Source organism: Chiloscyllium punctatum, chromosome 44 (assembly GCF_047496795.1).
Source record: "Chiloscyllium punctatum isolate Juve2018m chromosome 44, sChiPun1.3, whole genome shotgun sequence".
Classification (NCBI taxonomy): Eukaryota; Metazoa; Chordata; class Chondrichthyes; order Orectolobiformes; family Hemiscylliidae; genus Chiloscyllium; species Chiloscyllium punctatum.
The window spans coordinates 43,163,239-43,181,039 of NC_092782.1; the positions used below are offsets into that span (position 1 = coordinate 43,163,239).

Below are 17,801 nucleotides of genomic sequence, written 5' to 3' on the forward strand. Positions count from 1 at the left end.
GTGTGGGTTGAGTGTCCATGTATAGGTTGAGTGTTTGAATGCATGTATAGGCTGTGAGTAGTATATGCATGTGTGACGTTGTGTATAGATTGAGTGTGTGACTGTGTTGAGTGGTTGAAAACCCTGGAGCCTTTCCTTACAGCAGTGTGGCTCGGGGGCAGGTTGAATTCTGGAGCACAGTCTTCAACACATCAGCAGGATGTTGATAAAGCTGATAGGTTGGATATCTAAGGTAATCAGATAGCTCCACTGGTCAGTCTTACTGATGTGATTTTTATTTGTTTTTTTTTAACAAAAAAGCTGAATTCAAGTTCTCAGGGATCTAAGCTTCAGATTTCCTAGATTATTAGCACAGGGACCTACCCATCACATGATCATAACCTCCACTTAGACTGAGATCAATGCAGCCTTAACAATTCTGTTATTTAAAACTTATTATTGGAATATTTTTGTAATTTATGATGCTAACGTGAAGAAGAATATAACACAGACATCATTAGCAGGCAACAATGCTGATCTTAAACTATGGACCATCAGCTGAAAAACGGGAAGTGTGGTCAACTTGAACTTCCCCTTCTAGCCAGTGTTACTGCTGTGATCAGTTTGCCTTCTCCTTAACTGCACTACCCCATCTTCCGCTTTACTAAACCAAAGCCCAGGAGAGAGCAGCAGACCATACTGATACCATTCATTTCAGCTCATTTTATTCCCATCCTCCTTTGCCCCTTCTCTCTGCTCCTGCTCTTGTAAATTTTAATTTTCCTTTATACCTTCTCTGCTTTGTCTCCGTCCCCTCGTTCATCTCCTGCCACTTCCCCTCAATTGCCTCTCCTTCTCTTCCCTTCCCACTCTTCCTTCATGCCGCCTTACCTATCTTCCCCAACCCACTTCCCACGTCTCTCAACCCTTTCCTCTTGCCTCTCACTTTCTGCCTTTTTCCCCTGCTCTTTCCTCCTATTTTTCTCCTCTCATCTCACCCTCTTCCCCTTCCCCATTCTCTGTCTGTCCCTCCTCCAACTCTGATGTGATGGTATTACTGCTGGACTAGTGATCTGGAGACCCAGGTAATGTCCTGAGGAGGTTTGATTCCTGAAGAAGGGCTGATGCCCGAAATGTCGATTCTCCTGCTCCTTGGATGCTGCCTGACCTGCTGCGCTTTTCCAGCAACACATTTTCAGCAATGTTCTGAGGACCTGGGTTCAAATCCCACCATAGTAGACTGTGGAGTTTAAATTCAATAAAATTCGGGAATTAGACGTCTAATGCTGAACACTGTCAATTGTCAGGAAAATCCCATCTTATTCACTCATGTCCTTTAGGGATGGAAACTGCCACCCTTACCTGGTCTGGCCTACACGTGAATCCAGACCCTCAGCAATGTGGTTGACTCTCAACTGCCTTCTGGGTAATTAGGGATGTGCAATAAATGCTGGCCTAGCCAGCGATACCCACATCCTGTAAATGAATTAAAAACTAAGTTTTTATATGATTCACAGCTTTTGGTTCCACTTGTTTCTCTGGGAGTCCATCGCAAATGTGGATCACACATCCAACACAGAAGAATCAGTCCCCTGAGTTTAACTGGTGTCAGTTTCAATCTTTGTCCATTTGCTTTCACAAAGTTACTCTTAAACTAGGATTTCAGGTCGACCATTCCAGTAAGAATACCTTTTCAACACTTGCATTCCTGTTTGAGAAGCCCAGCGGCTCCAGTATTTTCTCATTATCTCCTGGTTCCTCCTCTCTGCCCTCTCCCAAGTACCTGAACAGCCCTTTGCTTTTCCAGGAAAAAGAACTGAACACAGTAACCAAGGTATGTTCTGACAGAGCCCAGGTAATGTGATCGTTACCTCTTCTAATACTTGTTCAGTTGGGATGGATAAAGAGCACATCTATTGTGGAAAACAGAATTGTGCATCAGATGAACTTTTCTGAGCTGTGGAATCAATGCACTCAATCAGTTCAGTGCTGAGGATTTGATAGGGCAGTGCAGAAGTTCTTCCTGATGAAGAGTTTCTGCTCGAAACATTGATTCTCCTGCTCCTCGGATGCTGCCTGGCCGGCTTGTACTTTTCCAGCACCATGTGTTTTGAGTCAGAAGTTGTTGCCTATCATGGGAATTGGTTCGTGCAGTGGGAGAAGTACTGCCCTTTCACTTTCCTGCGAGGGTAAAACTCTGCAGATACACTGCAACATCCCCAATCAGAAAGTCAATGGTTTGGAAACATCGGAGCATCCGGAACGTTTTTAAATAGATCCAAGCAACTCACAAACTTATTTTGGTATAGCACATTAGGAGCTGAAAAATGGAAGATGCAGTATTTGGGTAAATAAAGTAATTTTATTCCTGCTGTATAAAATTTTATCTCCGTGTTTGGTGACAGGTAAATATTGACAATACTGTTTTACAAATCTCCCATTAAAGGTTAGGCACTCAAACATCATTCTCTAAGGAATCTGTAGTTCATGATGCTTTTGCCATGGCAACAGCTCAGCCAATCAGAGTCAACTCACCAACCAATGAGCAGTCTTTTCCCTGAAGAATGAAATCTTGAGATCATTTGAAATTTCTTTTTCTTGTTTGTCCTCTCTGCCGATGACAGGAAATGAAAAGCTGCTGAACATTTCTGTTCTCGACGCAATCGAGAAATTCCGAAATCCAGAAATGACTTGGTCCCACACTTTTCCGATTGGAGTGGTTACAGTACAATGAATAATGTCAATGCAATTGTAACATCTCAATCCTGAAACCTACTGTTGACTTTGTTTCCTTCTTCCTGAGGCTTTGCTGGGGCTGTTCAAATGGTGCCAGCGAAACCCCGTGCTATATTCAACGGGTCTTTCTTATCTGAGCCTGGAATTGTGTAGATCGAAAACTGGAACATGGATTGAGAGTTAGATAGGGTTTTAGATATGTACAGCACAGAAACAGACCCTTCGGTCCAACTCGTTCATACTGACCAGATACCCCAACCCATTTGCCAGCACTTGGCCCATATCCCTCTAAACCCTTCCTATTCATATACCCATCCAGATACCTTTTAAATGCTGTACTTGTATCAGCCTCCACCACATCCTCTGCAGCTCGTTTCATAAACACACCCCCTCTGCGTGAAAAAGCTGCCCCTTGGGTCCCTTTTAAATTTTTCTCTTCTCATCCGAGACCTATGCCCTCTAATTCTGGACTCCCCCACCCCAGGGAAAAGACTTTGTCTATTTATCCTATGCACGCCCCTCATGATTTTATAAACCTCTATAACGTCACCCCTCAGCCTCCGACGCTTCAGGGAAAACAGCCCCAGCCAATCAGCCTCTCCCTATAGCTCAAACCCTCCAACCCTGGCAACATCGTTGTAAATCTTTTCTGAACCCTTTCAAGTTTCACGACATCTTTCCGATCAGAAGGAGACCAGAATTGCAAGAAGATGGATTGTGAATAGAATTGTGGATTATGAACTGGATCGTGGATTGTGAATTAGATCATGAATTGGGAATTGGATCTTGGATTGTGAATTGAATGATAGCTTGTGAATTGGGTTGAGGATTATGAATTGGATCATGGATTGTGAGTCAGATGATGGATTGTGAATTGTATCATGGATTGAGAATTGGTTACCAGGCAGGAAAAGAACTAGGAATGAATGGATTATTTCCAGAGTGAACAGGGTGACTAGTGAGGCCCCACAGGGGTCAGCACCTGGGCCCCAGCTATTGACAATATATGAACAATTTAGGTGACAGAAGCATAAAAAGCAATATTTCCCAAGAGTTCTGACAACACAGAAATACTTAGGATTGTGAGTGGTCAAGAAGATGTAAAGTGGTCTCAGGCCAGTTCAGACAAAATGAATGAGTGGGTAAATATTAGCTGGTGAAATATGACGTGCCTCATTTGAAGTTGTTTATTTTGAAAGGAGAAACAGTCTGGGGAGATGGAAGTTAAATGATGATAGATTGGGAAATGTTAATGTACAAATTTTGACTTGTACATTGGCCATTGAAAGTAGGCAAACAGGTGCAGCAAGCTGTTAGGAAGGCTTGTAGTTTGTCCCCCTTCATTGTGAGAGGATTTGAGTATAATAGCAAGGAAATCGCACTAAAGCTGTACAGGGCCTTGGTGAGACTACATCAGGATGTTGAGTGCAGGTTTGGCCCCTTTACTTTTGAAAAGATACATCTGTCATAGAAGGAGTAGTGCAAAGGTTCACCAGCATAATTCCTGGGATGGCAGGTTTATTGGGAGTTGGGCCGACTGGCCCTGTATTCACTGGGGTTTACAAGAATGAAAGATGATCTGATTGAAACATGTAAAGGTCCAATAGGGCTGGATAGTCTAGATACAGGGATCCCCTGATATGGAGGTCCAGAACAGGGGGGAATCACAATCTCAGGATATCTGCTGGACCAATTCAGACTGAGACGAGAAGAAATCTCTTCACTTGGAAGATTGTAAACCTGTGGAGTTGTCTGCTGTAGAATGCTGTGGAGGGCCAGTCACTGAATATAATTGAGGAATAAATATATTTCTAGAGAGTAAAGGTGTCAAGGTATATGGGGAGAAAGATGGAGTCTGGCACTGAGATGGAGGAGCATGTATGGTCATGTTGAATGGTGACATGGACACAATGGACTGAATAGACTACTCCTATGTGTGTTGCTAGATTAGGCATCATGTAAGACATCATTGCTGAGCTTGATCAGGAAACAGACACTCAGTTTCTTGCAGGATCACTGAGTAGAAACCTTGGCTGAACATGCCTAACCAAATGGTGCAAAGACTATTTATCGCATACTATACCTACAGCTATTTAACACAAAATCCGAAAGGACAGAGTGACAACAACCTGACAACAATAAGATTAGAGGCCAATGGTGAGGGAGGATGAAACATTTCCAGTACGCTATGAGAACTCTGAAACATCTTCATCTCAAGGAAGAGAGACATGACACTGGTGTAATATATGTCGATTGACTCTTCTGACCTCGCACTGACACCTCAATACTTCCTTTCCAACTCTGTTGTAATCCTTTTACACCACCCTCGGACAGTGCTCTGTCATTACTAAACCCCTCCCCCCTCCTTTTTCCTCTCTGTTTACCATCTTTCAATATTTGTTGTGAAATCACTTTAAGATAAAACATACTAATGTGCAAGTAACCAGGGTACACAGCATGTGAACAACAGCTAATGTTGGTGCAAATGAAATGACGGATTAAAACTACTTTTGCTGGAGCAACATTTGCTGAACTTGGGAGAAAATCTGCTTCCTGAAATGGTCTTCAAATAGAAAGATTTCAGTGCATTTACCAATCCACGTGTGAAATTGCTACAATTGTGCCAATGAACACAAAACTACAACAATATTTACTCTCCAACAGTACAGTGCTCTCTCAGTACTGTCCCTGACAGTGTGGAGCTCTCTCAGTACTGTCCCTGACAGTGTGGAACTCTATCAATACTGTCCCTGACAGTGTGGAGCTCTCTCAGTACTGTCCCTGACAGTGTGGAGCTCTCTCAGTACTGTCCCTGACAGTGTGGAACTCTATCAATACTGTCCCTGACAGTGTGGAACTCTATCAGTACTGTCCCTGACAGTGTGGAACTCTATCAATACTGTCCCTGACAGTGTGGAACTCTCTCAGTACTGTCCCTGACAGTGTGGAACTCTCTCAGTACTATCTCTCCAACAGTACAGTGCTCTCTCAGTACTGTCCCTGACAGTGTGAAACTCTCTCAGTACTGTCCCTGACAGTGTGGAACTCTATCAGTACTATCTCTCTAACAGTACAGTGCTCTCTCAGTACTGTCCCTGACAGTGTGAAACTCTCTCAGTACTGTCCCTGACAGTGTGAAACTCTCTCAGTACTATCTCTCTAACAGTACAGTGCTCTCTCAGTACTGTCCCTGACAGTGTGAAACTCTCTCAGTACTATCTCTCCAACAGTACAGTGCTCTCTCAGTACTGTCCCTGACAGTGTGAAACTCTCTCAGTACTATCTCTCCAACAGTACAGTGCTCTCTCAGTACTGTCCCTGACAGTGTGGAGCTCTCTCAGTACTGTCCCTGACAGTGTGGAACTCTATCAGTACTGTCCCTGACAGTGTGGAGCTCTCTCAGTACTGTCCCTGACAGTGTGGAGCTCTCTCAGTACTGTCCCTGACAGTGTGGAGCTCTCTCAGTACTGTCCCTGACAGTGTGGAGCTCTCTCAGTACTGTCCCTGACAGTGTGGAACTCTATCAATACTGTCCCTGACAGTGTGGAACTCTATCAGTACTGTCCCTGACAGTGTGGAACTCTATCAATACTGTCCCTGACAGTGTGGAGCTCTCTCAGTACTGTCCCTGACAGTGTGGAACTCTCTCAGTACTGTCCCTGACAGTGTGGAACTCTCTCAGTACTATCTCTCCAACAGTACAGTGCTCTCTCAGTACTGTCCCTGACAGTGTGAAACTCTCTCAGTACTGTCCCTGACAGTGTGGAACTCTATCAGTACTATCTCTCTAACAGTACAGTGCTCTCTCAGTACTGTCCCTGACAGTGTGAAACTCTCTCAGTACTATCTCTCCAACAGTACAGTGCTCTCTCAGTACTGTCCCTGACAGTGTGAAACTCTCTCAGTACTATCTCTCCAACAGTACAGTGCTCTCTCAGTACTGTCCCTGACAGTGTGGAACTCTATCAGTACTGTCCCTGACAGTGTGGAGCTCTCTCAGTACTGTCCCTGACAGTGTGGAGCTCTCTCAGTACTGTCCCTGACAGTGTGGAGCTCTCTCAGTACTGTCCCTGACAGTGTGGAGCTCTATCAGTACTGTCCCTGACAGTGTGAACTCTCTCAGTACTGTCCCTGACAGTGTGAACTCTCTCAGTACTGTCCCTGACAGTGTGAACTCTCTCAGTACTGTCCCTGACAGTGTGAACTCTCTCAGTACTGTCCCTGACAGTGTGGAGCTCTATCAGTACTGTCCCTGACAGTGTGGAACTCACTCAGTACTGTCCCTGACAGTGTGAACTCTCTCAGTACTGTCCCTGACAGTGTGAACTCTCTCAGTACTGTCCCTGACAGTGTGAACTCTCTCAGTACTGTCCCTGACAGTGTGAACTCTCTCAGTACTGTCCCTGACAGTGTGAACTCTCTCAGTACTGTCCCTGACAGTGTGGAACTCTCTCAGTACTGTCCCTGACAGTGTGGAGCTCTATCAGTACTGTCCCTGACAGTGTGGAGCTCTATCAGTACTGTCCCTGACAGTGTGGAGCTCTCTCAGTACTGTCCCTGACAGTGTGGAGCTCTCTCAGTACTGTCCCTGACAGTGTGGAGCTCTATCAGTACTCTCCCTGACAGTGTGGAACTCTCTCAGTACTGTCCCTGACAGTGTGGAACTCTCTCAGTACTGTCCCTGACAGTGTGGAGCTCTCTCAGTACTGTCCCTGACAGTGTGGAGCTCTCTCAGTACTGTCCCTGACAGTGTGGAACTCTTTCAGTACTGTCCCTGACAGTGTGGAACTCTCTCAGTACTGTCCCTGACAGTGTGGAGCTCTCTCAGTACTGTCCCTGACAGTGTGGAGCTCTCTCAGTACTGTCCCTGACAGTGTGGAGCTCTCTCAGTACTGTCCCTGACAGTGTGGAACTCTTTCAGTACTGTCCCTGACAGTGTGGAACTCTCTCAGTACTGTCCCTGACAGTGTGGAGCTCTCTCAGTACTGTCCCTGACAGTGTGGAACTCTCTCAGTACTGTCCCTGACAGTGTGGAGCTCTCTCAGTACTGTCCCTGACAGTGTGGAGCTCTCTCAGTACTGTCCCTGACAGTGTGGAACTCTTTCAGTACTGTCCCTGACAGTGTGGAACTCTTTCAGTACTGTCCCTGACAGTGTGGAGCTCTCTCAGTACTGTCCCTGACAGTGTGGAACTCTCTCAGTACTGTCCCTGACAGTGTGGAGCTCTATCAATACAGTCTCTCCAATAGTGCAGTTCTGTTTCAGTGCTGCCATCCAGATGAAGCCTGTTTCAGTGTTGATCCAGAATTCTGTGCTGGAGATCCAACTCCGACACTACCTGGAACAGGTTTGAACCCGTGCCAAATAAAAATAGGAAATTCTGGTGAAACTATGCAGGTCTGGCAGCATCTGAGGCACGAGGAATGTTTTGAGCGCGGTATATCTCTAGTTTCTCCATCATATTCTGTTTTCACTTCAGATTTCTCGGATCTGCAGTATTTTGCTGTTTTTTTAAATCCTGTACCGTACGACTGAAATAGTGTCCTGCCCATGAGGAATATTCCAATTGATATGGTTCCAATTTCTCTCGTTTCAGAACGACATTTCAGAGCAGGAGCAGCGATGGGGAGCAAAGACTGTCACAGGGTCAGGCCGGCCCCAGCACATCAAGTAAGTATTGGGAGGGACTGCAAATGTGGGATACGCCCTGACTTTATAACAACAGGGAAGTATTGCAGCAGAACAGTGGAGGGACTACTCTGGGCATGGTCCTACTGCCAGGAGGGGCCTTCAACACCCACACAATTGTATTAGAAAATTGCAGAATTCAGAGTCAGGGACAATGGAAGACTACAATACACCGAGGAGCATGTGGTGTTCTTCAGTGGTCAAGGCCAGAGGGAAGAAAGGTGCTGTTACATGAAGAGAAACTTGCATTTATGTAAAACTATTCATGACCATCAGATGATGCACTTTACTGACACTGATGTACAGCGTAGTCATAATAAAACAGCAAATGTGACAGCCAGCTTGCACACAGCAAACAGCAACACGATACTGACCAAAATAAGTTAAGGGGAGGGCTCCTGGAGAACCCTCCCGCCACCCTCGTTCTTTTTGAAAGTAGTGCCACTGGATCCCCTTTATCCGCTGTCCTGAGGAAGGATCACCGGACCCGAAACGTTAACTCTGATTTGTCTTCACAGATGCTGCCAGACCTGCTGAGCTTTTCCAGCAATCTCTGTTTCTGTTAAAGTAATGAGTTTAACATGTAGGAGTTTCTGGACAGTGCAAAGCAGAATTTAGCAGCACTGGATGGGAGGCAAGTCAATTGTCAATAGCTCAGTCCTAAAATTGACTGAGGAGTTCATTGTCCTCAGCCTGTCGCTTATATTCTTGTTCTTATTCTTCAAGTTTCCTGTTTTAGTAATTTCTGTGGTTTCCTTAATGGGGGAGGGGGTGACAAAGCTGCTGGTGCATTGACTTCAGACAAGTATGTCGTAAGCTGCTCTTGCAAAAGGCCAATCGCCAAATTAGGGCATCTGAAGACAGCACATCACAACTGTGCAGAGACGAGAAGCTTCCGGACTCTCTGAGATTGGAGATGGTCTCAACAGCTGCAAAATGTGTTCACCGAGAAGAAGAGATTGCAGTCCCTTATTGACTTGTGAATAACCGCAAAATAAAACTTTATTTCCTGAGGTTGATTGAAATGTTGAGAAAGATGATTGTGCCTGTCCTCCCCTGAGAGTGCCCTCTAGGGGTAAAGTCACATCCACCTCTCCAAAGAGGCAGGCAGTGAGATCTGGGCTCACAATGGTGAAATGATACCTGGAGCTTTGGGAAGAATAAATGGAAAGGCTTATGATTAAGATATTAAACTGAGAAATCCTACAAAGATGGGTTTTGTATACTCACAGTGCATTTAGAGAAGTTAAGATGAGTTCTTCTGCTTTCCTGATCAACATTCATCCCTTTCCTAGTATTATTAAAATTAGTTTCCCCATCCATTTGCTTCATTGTTCTTTGCTGAATCCTATTGGCTACTGTGTTTGCTTACATAACATGAAAGCCTTTCAAAGTCTGAGAAATACTTTGGTGCATCGTGAGGAAATAAAATTCAACTGCATTTTTAGATTAATTTGAGTTGTCGATTTCCTCAGGTGTGCAGCATCTTTACCCAGATTGTTCCTGCCCATGACAACAGCCTATTTCTGCACCCGACAGTCTACGCCCAGCCGAACAGCGAAGCTGACCACTATGGTCAGAGCGAAGAGCTTTAGAGTGGAGTCTGGACTAGTTTGGGCTCCTCAGACCTGGTGGCAAAAGTAAAATGCAGAGAGTTTATTACAGTAAATACCAAACAGGTCCAAATCTTCCAAGTGGGCCATGGGTGACAGGAAATGAACTTGCCACCTCCAACCCACATGTGACTCAATTCCCAGAGTACTCGGATGACTCTGGTAAAGTGACCTGACAAACTATCATGTTGTACAAACAGCTACTTACCCAATAAGGAGCCCATCACTCTCTTCTCAGTGAAGCTAAGGACATCATTCTCCAGCTTCATTTGCATATCACCATGTCCAAAACTGAGGGAAAGATGAGACAGGAGAATTAAGAGGATCAGGGAGTAAAGATTGGGTTTGGGCCACGCATCAAAGATTTCCTTGTATGGGGGAAGATTCCCGGCAAAATGGAGTTAGCGGGAAGAGTGACGGACATGAGAATTTGGATGCATTTAAGGAAACAGCTGAATACTTCGGTGATGGATCAGTAAGGTTTATATTGAGGGAGGATGCAATGAAATGCATTGAAAGACCTTCAGTATCGAAGTGCAGAGTCCTGTGTCAGAGATAATGAGAAGCAGCATGAATAAAGATATTGGAATCGTGATAATTGAAAACCTGATACTGAGTGATCCCTTAACAAAGGGAAGGGGAGCAAACAGAAATGGAGGGAGTGCACAGTTCGAATGTGATGTAGCTGAACATCTTTCCCATTCATCCAATTTACTGTGCTGTTGTTCACTTGCTTTCCTCTGACTGACTGGAGGAGGGATGTATTGCTGTCCAGCTAGCTGGCAGGGGGTGGGTGGGGGTGTTACAGCTTTCTTCATTTCTTGCTGGTGCACAGAGGTTTCACTGCCAGACTCCTCTTTAAAATTCAGGCTACCTCAGGGTATGAAGCTGGGAAAACTGAGACATGGACTATAAAGTGTCTCCCAGATAAACAGGGATGAAGTCCTTTCCTTGTCTGACGGGGTCAGAATGGTGCACTTCCTAGATTTGTTTTCTTCTACAGCTGGACCGTAGGATAAGGTAGGTCTGGTCTACCGCTCTTCATCCTCTCCACCCTTGGGCATGTAGATTCATACGATGAATGCACATTCCACTGCTCCAACCCTGAGCTATGACACCCTGGGTTTTTATTTTGGCAGTGTCCATGAGCTGAGGCAAAACGTCTCAAAAGATCACGAGACCATAAAGAAGAAAGAGCAGGAGGAAGGAGCAAAAGCATCGTACGGATATGGTGGCAAGTTTGGGGTCCAGAAGGACCGAATGGACAAGGTAATTTATCGTTCCAGTTTGGCTGTGCTCCCAAATTTTCTTGAATGCTACTAGGTATAGAAATCTGGATCACAGACTTCATTTACTGAACCGTTTACAGAATGATCTGGAGCAGGAGCAGCAGTAGGCCAGGACCAGAAGAAGGTGCATGCTAGTAAAGACAGACAGTGTTCTAGAACAGCAGGCTGCAGTAACAGGAGAGGCAGGGTCTTAGAAAGATGAGCTGAAACCTTCTAGAACAGGAGAGGAACTGCACTGGAGTAGGAGAATGCCCGGGACAATATAGCAGGCATGCTGTGTGCTTGCCACCACTCCAAAGATGACCTTTTGGATGAGGAGGAAACAGTGGGGGAGCTGGGAGTGACGGGTGAGCCTGGAGTGACTGAGGAACTGTGTGAGTATGGAGTGATTGAGTGGCGCCATTAACTGTCGACATTGGCAATAGTTTCACCAGGACCCAGCCCAAATGTAGCCTCTGGGTTACACAATGCCAATGGAACGCTGTCTCTGGGGATGACGGGCAGGTTGTGGGCACGCTCTCATTCTTGGTTTTCCTCTTCCCCCAGTCTGCCTTAGGAAATGAGTACGTAGCAGATGTTGAAAAGCATTCGTCACAGACTGACGCAGCCAAAGGATTCGGTGGGAAGTACGGAGTTCAGAGAGATCGGACAGATAAGGTAAGGGTAAAATGGAACTCTCCAGTGACTGTAGGTCTGTGGGTGTGACGACAGAGTAGAGGGGCAGAGACCTTTTAACCTGAGGGACCTCCCCCAGTCCACACACAGGAGTAGGGAGGTCTGCAGTCTCTGGCAGCAGTCAGTGACTCAGCTGTTACTTAATTCATCCACCAGCATTCACTGGCTGTAGAAACTAAAAGGGTGAGACATATAACGTCACCTGGCCTTAACTAATGTTTAATGATGATTATTGAAGCATCACTGAGTGAGCTTTACCATGTGTCTAAACCGAGATTGTACCTGTCCTGGGGGTATTTGATGGGACAGTGTAAAGGGAGTTTTACTGTGTCTAACTCAGTTTGTACCAACCTGAATTGTTTGAAGAGTTCAGATGGAATTATGCTCTGTATCTTACTCGGTCTGTAAGTATCCTGTTTTTTTGTTTGATGGGATCATTTACAGTGAATATAAACAACAGTGACTTTGTTTATATAGCAGCTTTAAAATAGTGAAATATTCCAATGCAATTCACAGGTTTGTTATCAGACGGAATTTCGATTCAATGGACAACTATTTGTATTTTTAAAGAGAGGGAAAGTTAAAGAATATAAGGAGAAGATGGGCCAAGGAGCGATATGGGGCAAAGGTGAGGGAAGATGGGGGATGAGGGAAAGGATGAGTTGGGGTTCATGAGGGATATGGGAAGGTGATGAGGCATGTGGGACAGAATGGATGGGGATGTGGAACATTGGGATGGTGGGTAGGGGGAATGAGGGGAATGGATATGTTGGATAGGAGGTGACGAGGGATACGGGGAAAGGTGGGAGATGAGGAATATGGGGAAATGTGGTTAAGGGGGACAAGGGATATTGGAGAGGAATGACAGATATCGGGGTGGGTGGAGTTGATCACTGGAAGAAGGTCATTTGCCTTTTCTTGTTCATCTTTGTTCCTAAATATGTTTATCTAAATATGAAGACTCCTGCAGAATATTTCTCAAAAGGCTGTGTTTTACAGGGATGTTCCTACAGGTGATGCAAGGAATGCACAGGCAGAAACTGTACCCTACAGAGCTACCTCACAGCCGAGTGATGAACATAGCAGCTTTCCAAACAGTGGGAGAGTATCTTTATTCCCAGATCCTGGCACTCTGAGGGGGGGAAAGTCGCTGGTGTTGTCAGTGTTCCTTACACACTTCACCTCCCACTCACCCCACCCCCTACCCCCTCACCCCCACCAAACGGCACAAAAATGTCCAAATTGAGCCCACAGCCACCATCTGTGTCCTCCATCACCATGAGGAGCTTCCCAATTCAATGGCTGTTGCTGCTTCATGACCTTTGTCCCCATCCCACTCGCAAAAGTGTTCCCTGCTTCTGGAATTATGACCTCAGTAGGGCCATCTGCTCATGTGTGGATGGTGTGATATTATTACACATTTAAAGGAATTATGTCAGCCGCGCACACGCAGATTCACCCTGACCAAGGGATGCCAAGAGCGGTTAACCAACATCACCGACCCCATGAGCACGTGGTCATTTTGATAGCCATCTTTGTGTTCATTACTCTGTTCTTACATAACTCAGTCTTGTTGCTCTCTCTTCCAGTCTGCTGTGGGATATGAGTACAAAGGAGAGGTGGACAAACACTCTTCACAAAAAGGTCAGTTATAATCCCAGCTGAAGGTGACTCTGAACTGATAGATTGTATGGTTTATGTTCGCACTTTGTTTCCCATGGTAGTCTGTCACAGATCAATGTACTTTTAACAATAGAAAATCAAAATTTATTCCTGCAAAAGAAGAGAAACACTGTATAAAAAACAATTTGAAATGGTCTTATAATAAATATCAGAAATAATGGCTTACTTCTTGCGCCCTCAATAGGAACCTTACAGATTAGATTCCCTACAATGCGGAAACAGGCCCTTCGGCCCAACAAGTCCATACCGGCCCTATGAAGAGTAGTCCACCCACACGCCTACTCCCTACTAATGCACCTAACACTACGGGCAATTTAGCATGGCTAATTCACCTTATCTGACATCTTCGGAATGTGGGAGGAAACCGGAGCAAGCAGAGGAAACCCACACAGAAAGGGGGAGAATGTGCAAACTCCACACAGACAGTCACCCAAGGCTGGAATCGAACCCAGCTCCCTAGCGCTGCGAGGCAGCAGTGTTAACCACTGAGCTACTGTGCCACCCCATACTCAAGCTTCTGTGAATGTTCCCCCGTTTCCACATTAAAGTTCTTTGTTCAGTTGGCACAGCTGTATTTGGCTTTTTTTACAGCGAACCTGTCCATTCTCCCAGTGCTATCTTCTTTTGTTAATGTTTCTTCATTGTATACCTTCAGCAAACTATAACACAGCTCACTCACTTCTTAACATTTGTTCCTTACATTCCTGCATTCACAGCCTTGTTAGATACCTTCCTCTCTGACACCTTAAGACATCCTGTTTCTGGAGATTTTCTCTTACTCTTCCAAAGCCATTCAGGTCTTCTTTAATTCTGCCCTGGTTGCTTTGAAGACGTCTGAACTGTACTGCTGATCTTAAAGACCTTTTCTCTCTGAATGACCTGCTCCTCTCTGAAAGCATCCCACACATTGATAGACCTTTCAGAAGTCCCCCTTGCAAAAAAACAAATTTGTCACTTTACCCTCATGCGTGACAACAGCCAAATATTCTTCCTCTTTCATCATTGTTTTCGAAAGAACTGATCTGTTGCCCTGTGAGGAAAGACTTTATTTAAAGTTATATAAAGTAATTTCCAGACAGCCCAAGGCTATCTGCAGATATCAAAAATGAAACTAGGAAAACGTCTTCCGTTCTTAACACTATACAGAAATACAGATCAAACTTAAAGATATGTGGTTCTGTCTGTTTTAGAGCAAAGTTTCCCAGTAATAATAATCTGAACTTGTAGTAATCTGCATTTGCCCATGTGTATAATAGATTTTTTTTATCTGGCTGCGTGAAAGCTTTTGTATTTTCCAGCGTTTATGTAAAGTACTCTGTATATTTGTCCCAGTGTGTGCTATCTTCAGCATTTTCTGGTGTGCAGCATGTTTTGTATCAGCCCGGGTGTGTGACACTCTCTGAATTTCTCTAGCTGTGTGACATTCTCTGTATTTAACAGAGTGTGTGATAACTCTCTGGATTTATATAAGTGTTTGGTCACATATTTATCTGGATATGTGATACCCTTTGTTTAACCTGAGTGTGTGATACCATCTGCATCTGTCTGGGTATGTGGTACTGCTTGGTATCTATCCAATGTACCTGATGCTATCTAATATGATAATGAATGTATTTATCTGAAGTTGATCTGAGTCAGTACTCTCTCTGCATTACTGGACACCCGATATTCTCTTCATTTACCTGGGTGTGTGATATACTCTTTATTCACTGTGGTTTGACATTCTGTGACATTCATGTCTCCCTCAGATTATGCCAAAGGATTTGGAGGGAAGTATGGAGTTGAAAAGGACAAGGTGGATAAATCTGCTTTGGGATATGACTACAAAGGAACAACTGAGAAACATGGTTCACAGAAAGGTATGTTCATTACAACTCCCCAATCCACTCAGAATGATACCTGCCTGACCTGGCACAGAACAGTACATCATCAGAACACAGGACCCGGGGTGTCCAGACTCCTGCCGCATGTCTGTATGAGAGTGAGTGAAGAGGGAGAAAGCAGAGAGTAAGTAAGGATGTCCAAACATAGGACAAGTCTGAGTTAGATCCTGGCCAACACGTACTTTCATTCCATTTTCCCAACTTAGACCCATTTTCCTTAATTTTCTTATCTAACAAAACTCAAATGATCTCACTTCTGATATTCTCACTTGATTCCTGGTCTGGGTGAGTGAATTCTGCATTGCCCTGTGTAAAACGATCCTGCTCTCAGTCCCACATAGCTCGACTCTGGTGTTTTGGTGTTCTACCCCTTGTTGAGCACTTTGTCACCAGAGGGAATGGTTTCTCTCTATCTGCTCTGTCAATTCCTTCAGTCATCTTAAAGTCGTATCACGCCTCCATTTTCTTTACTTATAGTTTTTGCAACTTGTTCTCATCATTTAACTCGTTAGCCCTGTTAAAATTCTAGTGAATCTGTCCTGAGGTACAGTGCCCAGACTGAGTGCAGTGCTCAAGGTAAGAGCCAACAGGAGCACTATATACTCCAATGTAAATACATCCCTCTTTCTGTGGTTCACTTCTCTCTTTCCCACACTGACCTCCATCTGCCTCAGCTTGTATTTTGTGGAGAAGTTGGGGTTGATGGTTTTGGATTAGGAAAGAATAATGGGAGACCTTTTAACAATATTTGAAATGATGGGAGATTTTTTTTTGTGGAGGAACTGCAGAGAAATCCTTTCCTATACCAAAAAGGTCAGTACTGCAGGTCACAGATTTCAAATAATTGGATAAAGAACTAAGGTGAAGAAAAGATTGTTTTTCTTGATGGCTAAAACTGAGAAGGCACTACCTGAAAGGATCCTGGAATTAGATTCCTTAGGAACTTTCAAATGGCAATTGCTTGTGTACATTTTTGGGAATGTGATTTGCTTAAGAATATGTGAAAGAAGCTGGAAGAGGGAACAAGATTTTGAACCATTTCTGGGTTGAAGAGTGTTTGCCAAGTAATCTCTTGGAACTGAAACGTCAGAAGTTTGAAATGTGTGGTGGTTCACCCACTGTTTACAAAACTTCAGCTAACTTTGTAGCAGAAAGGCAAGATTAAGAAAGATGAGAGCTGTGTTTCATGGTGTTAAATGTTGGACCACCTACAAGAGGCTGTATGCTGAAGATTGTCTAGCAACAGTCTCTGGTCTGGAATTGATGTGAATTCAGTATATCCAACTATGTCAGCTGAAGAAAGACTTCCAAGCTGGGAAAAACATGACTTGGTGTCTCCCTTGAAAAAGCTAGGAAAAAACCCCTAATGCAGAACTAGCTGCAATGATCCCTCTCTCTTGGCTAAAATATTGAATGATCCCAAAAGTCAAATATCAAGATTTCTAATAGACTTTCATCTGGATTCACTGTTATTTGACTGCAGCTGTCAGCATTTTATATTTTGAGATCTCCCCATTTTATGTTTTGAGATTGGACTTAAGAAGGAAGCATATGTCAAAAATAGACAGGATAGATCAAGTGAAACCTTGGAAGAGTATAAAGGCAGTAGGAGTATACTTAAGAGAGGAATCAGGAGGGCAAAAAGGGGACATGAGATAGCTTTGGCAAATAGGGTTAAGGAGAATCCAAAGGGTTTTTACAAATACATTAAGGACAAAAGGGGAGAGAATAGGGCCCCTCAAAGATCAGCAAGGCGGCCTTTGTGTGGAGCCGCAGGAGATGGGGGAGATACTAAATGAGTATTTTGCATCAGTGTTTGCTATGGAGAAGGACATGGAGGATATAGAATGTAGAGAAATAGATGGAGACATCTTGAAAAATGTCCATAATACAGAGAAGGAAGTGCTGGATGTCTTGAAATGCATCAAGGTGGATAAATCCCCAGGACCTGATCAGGTGTCCCCTCAAACTCTGTGGGAAGTTAGAGAAGTGATTGCTGGGCCCTTTGCTGAGATATTTGTATCATCGATAGTCACAGGTGAGGTGCTGGAAGATAGCACATTTAGGTACAGAACTGGCTCGAAGGTCGAAGACACAGGGTGGTGGTGGAGGGTTGCTTTTCAGACCGGAGGCCTGTGACCAGTGGAGTGCCACAAGGATTAGTGCTGGGTCCACTACTTTTTGTCATTTACCTAAATGATTTGGATGTGAGCATAAGAGGTAGAGTTAGTAAGTTTGCAGATGATACCAAAACTA

The 17,801-nt window shown here is 44.4% G+C and overlaps 1 protein-coding gene across 2 annotated transcripts in view; it reads left to right on the top strand.

Moving 5' to 3' along the window:
• Nucleotides 1-17,801, top strand: part of LOC140466930 (hematopoietic lineage cell-specific protein-like) — a 76,863-nt gene that overhangs the window by 33,023 nt on the left and 26,039 nt on the right. For both annotated transcript variants that reach the window (XM_072562785.1, XM_072562786.1), the window contains exons 3-7: nucleotides 8,311-8,384; nucleotides 11,155-11,284; nucleotides 11,851-11,961; nucleotides 13,569-13,623; nucleotides 15,411-15,521. In XM_072562785.1, the coding sequence (XP_072418886.1) occupies nucleotides 8,311-8,384; nucleotides 11,155-11,284; nucleotides 11,851-11,961; nucleotides 13,569-13,623; nucleotides 15,411-15,521 (481 nt within the window). The remainder of the gene's footprint in view (nucleotides 1-8,310; nucleotides 8,385-11,154; nucleotides 11,285-11,850; nucleotides 11,962-13,568; nucleotides 13,624-15,410; nucleotides 15,522-17,801) is intronic.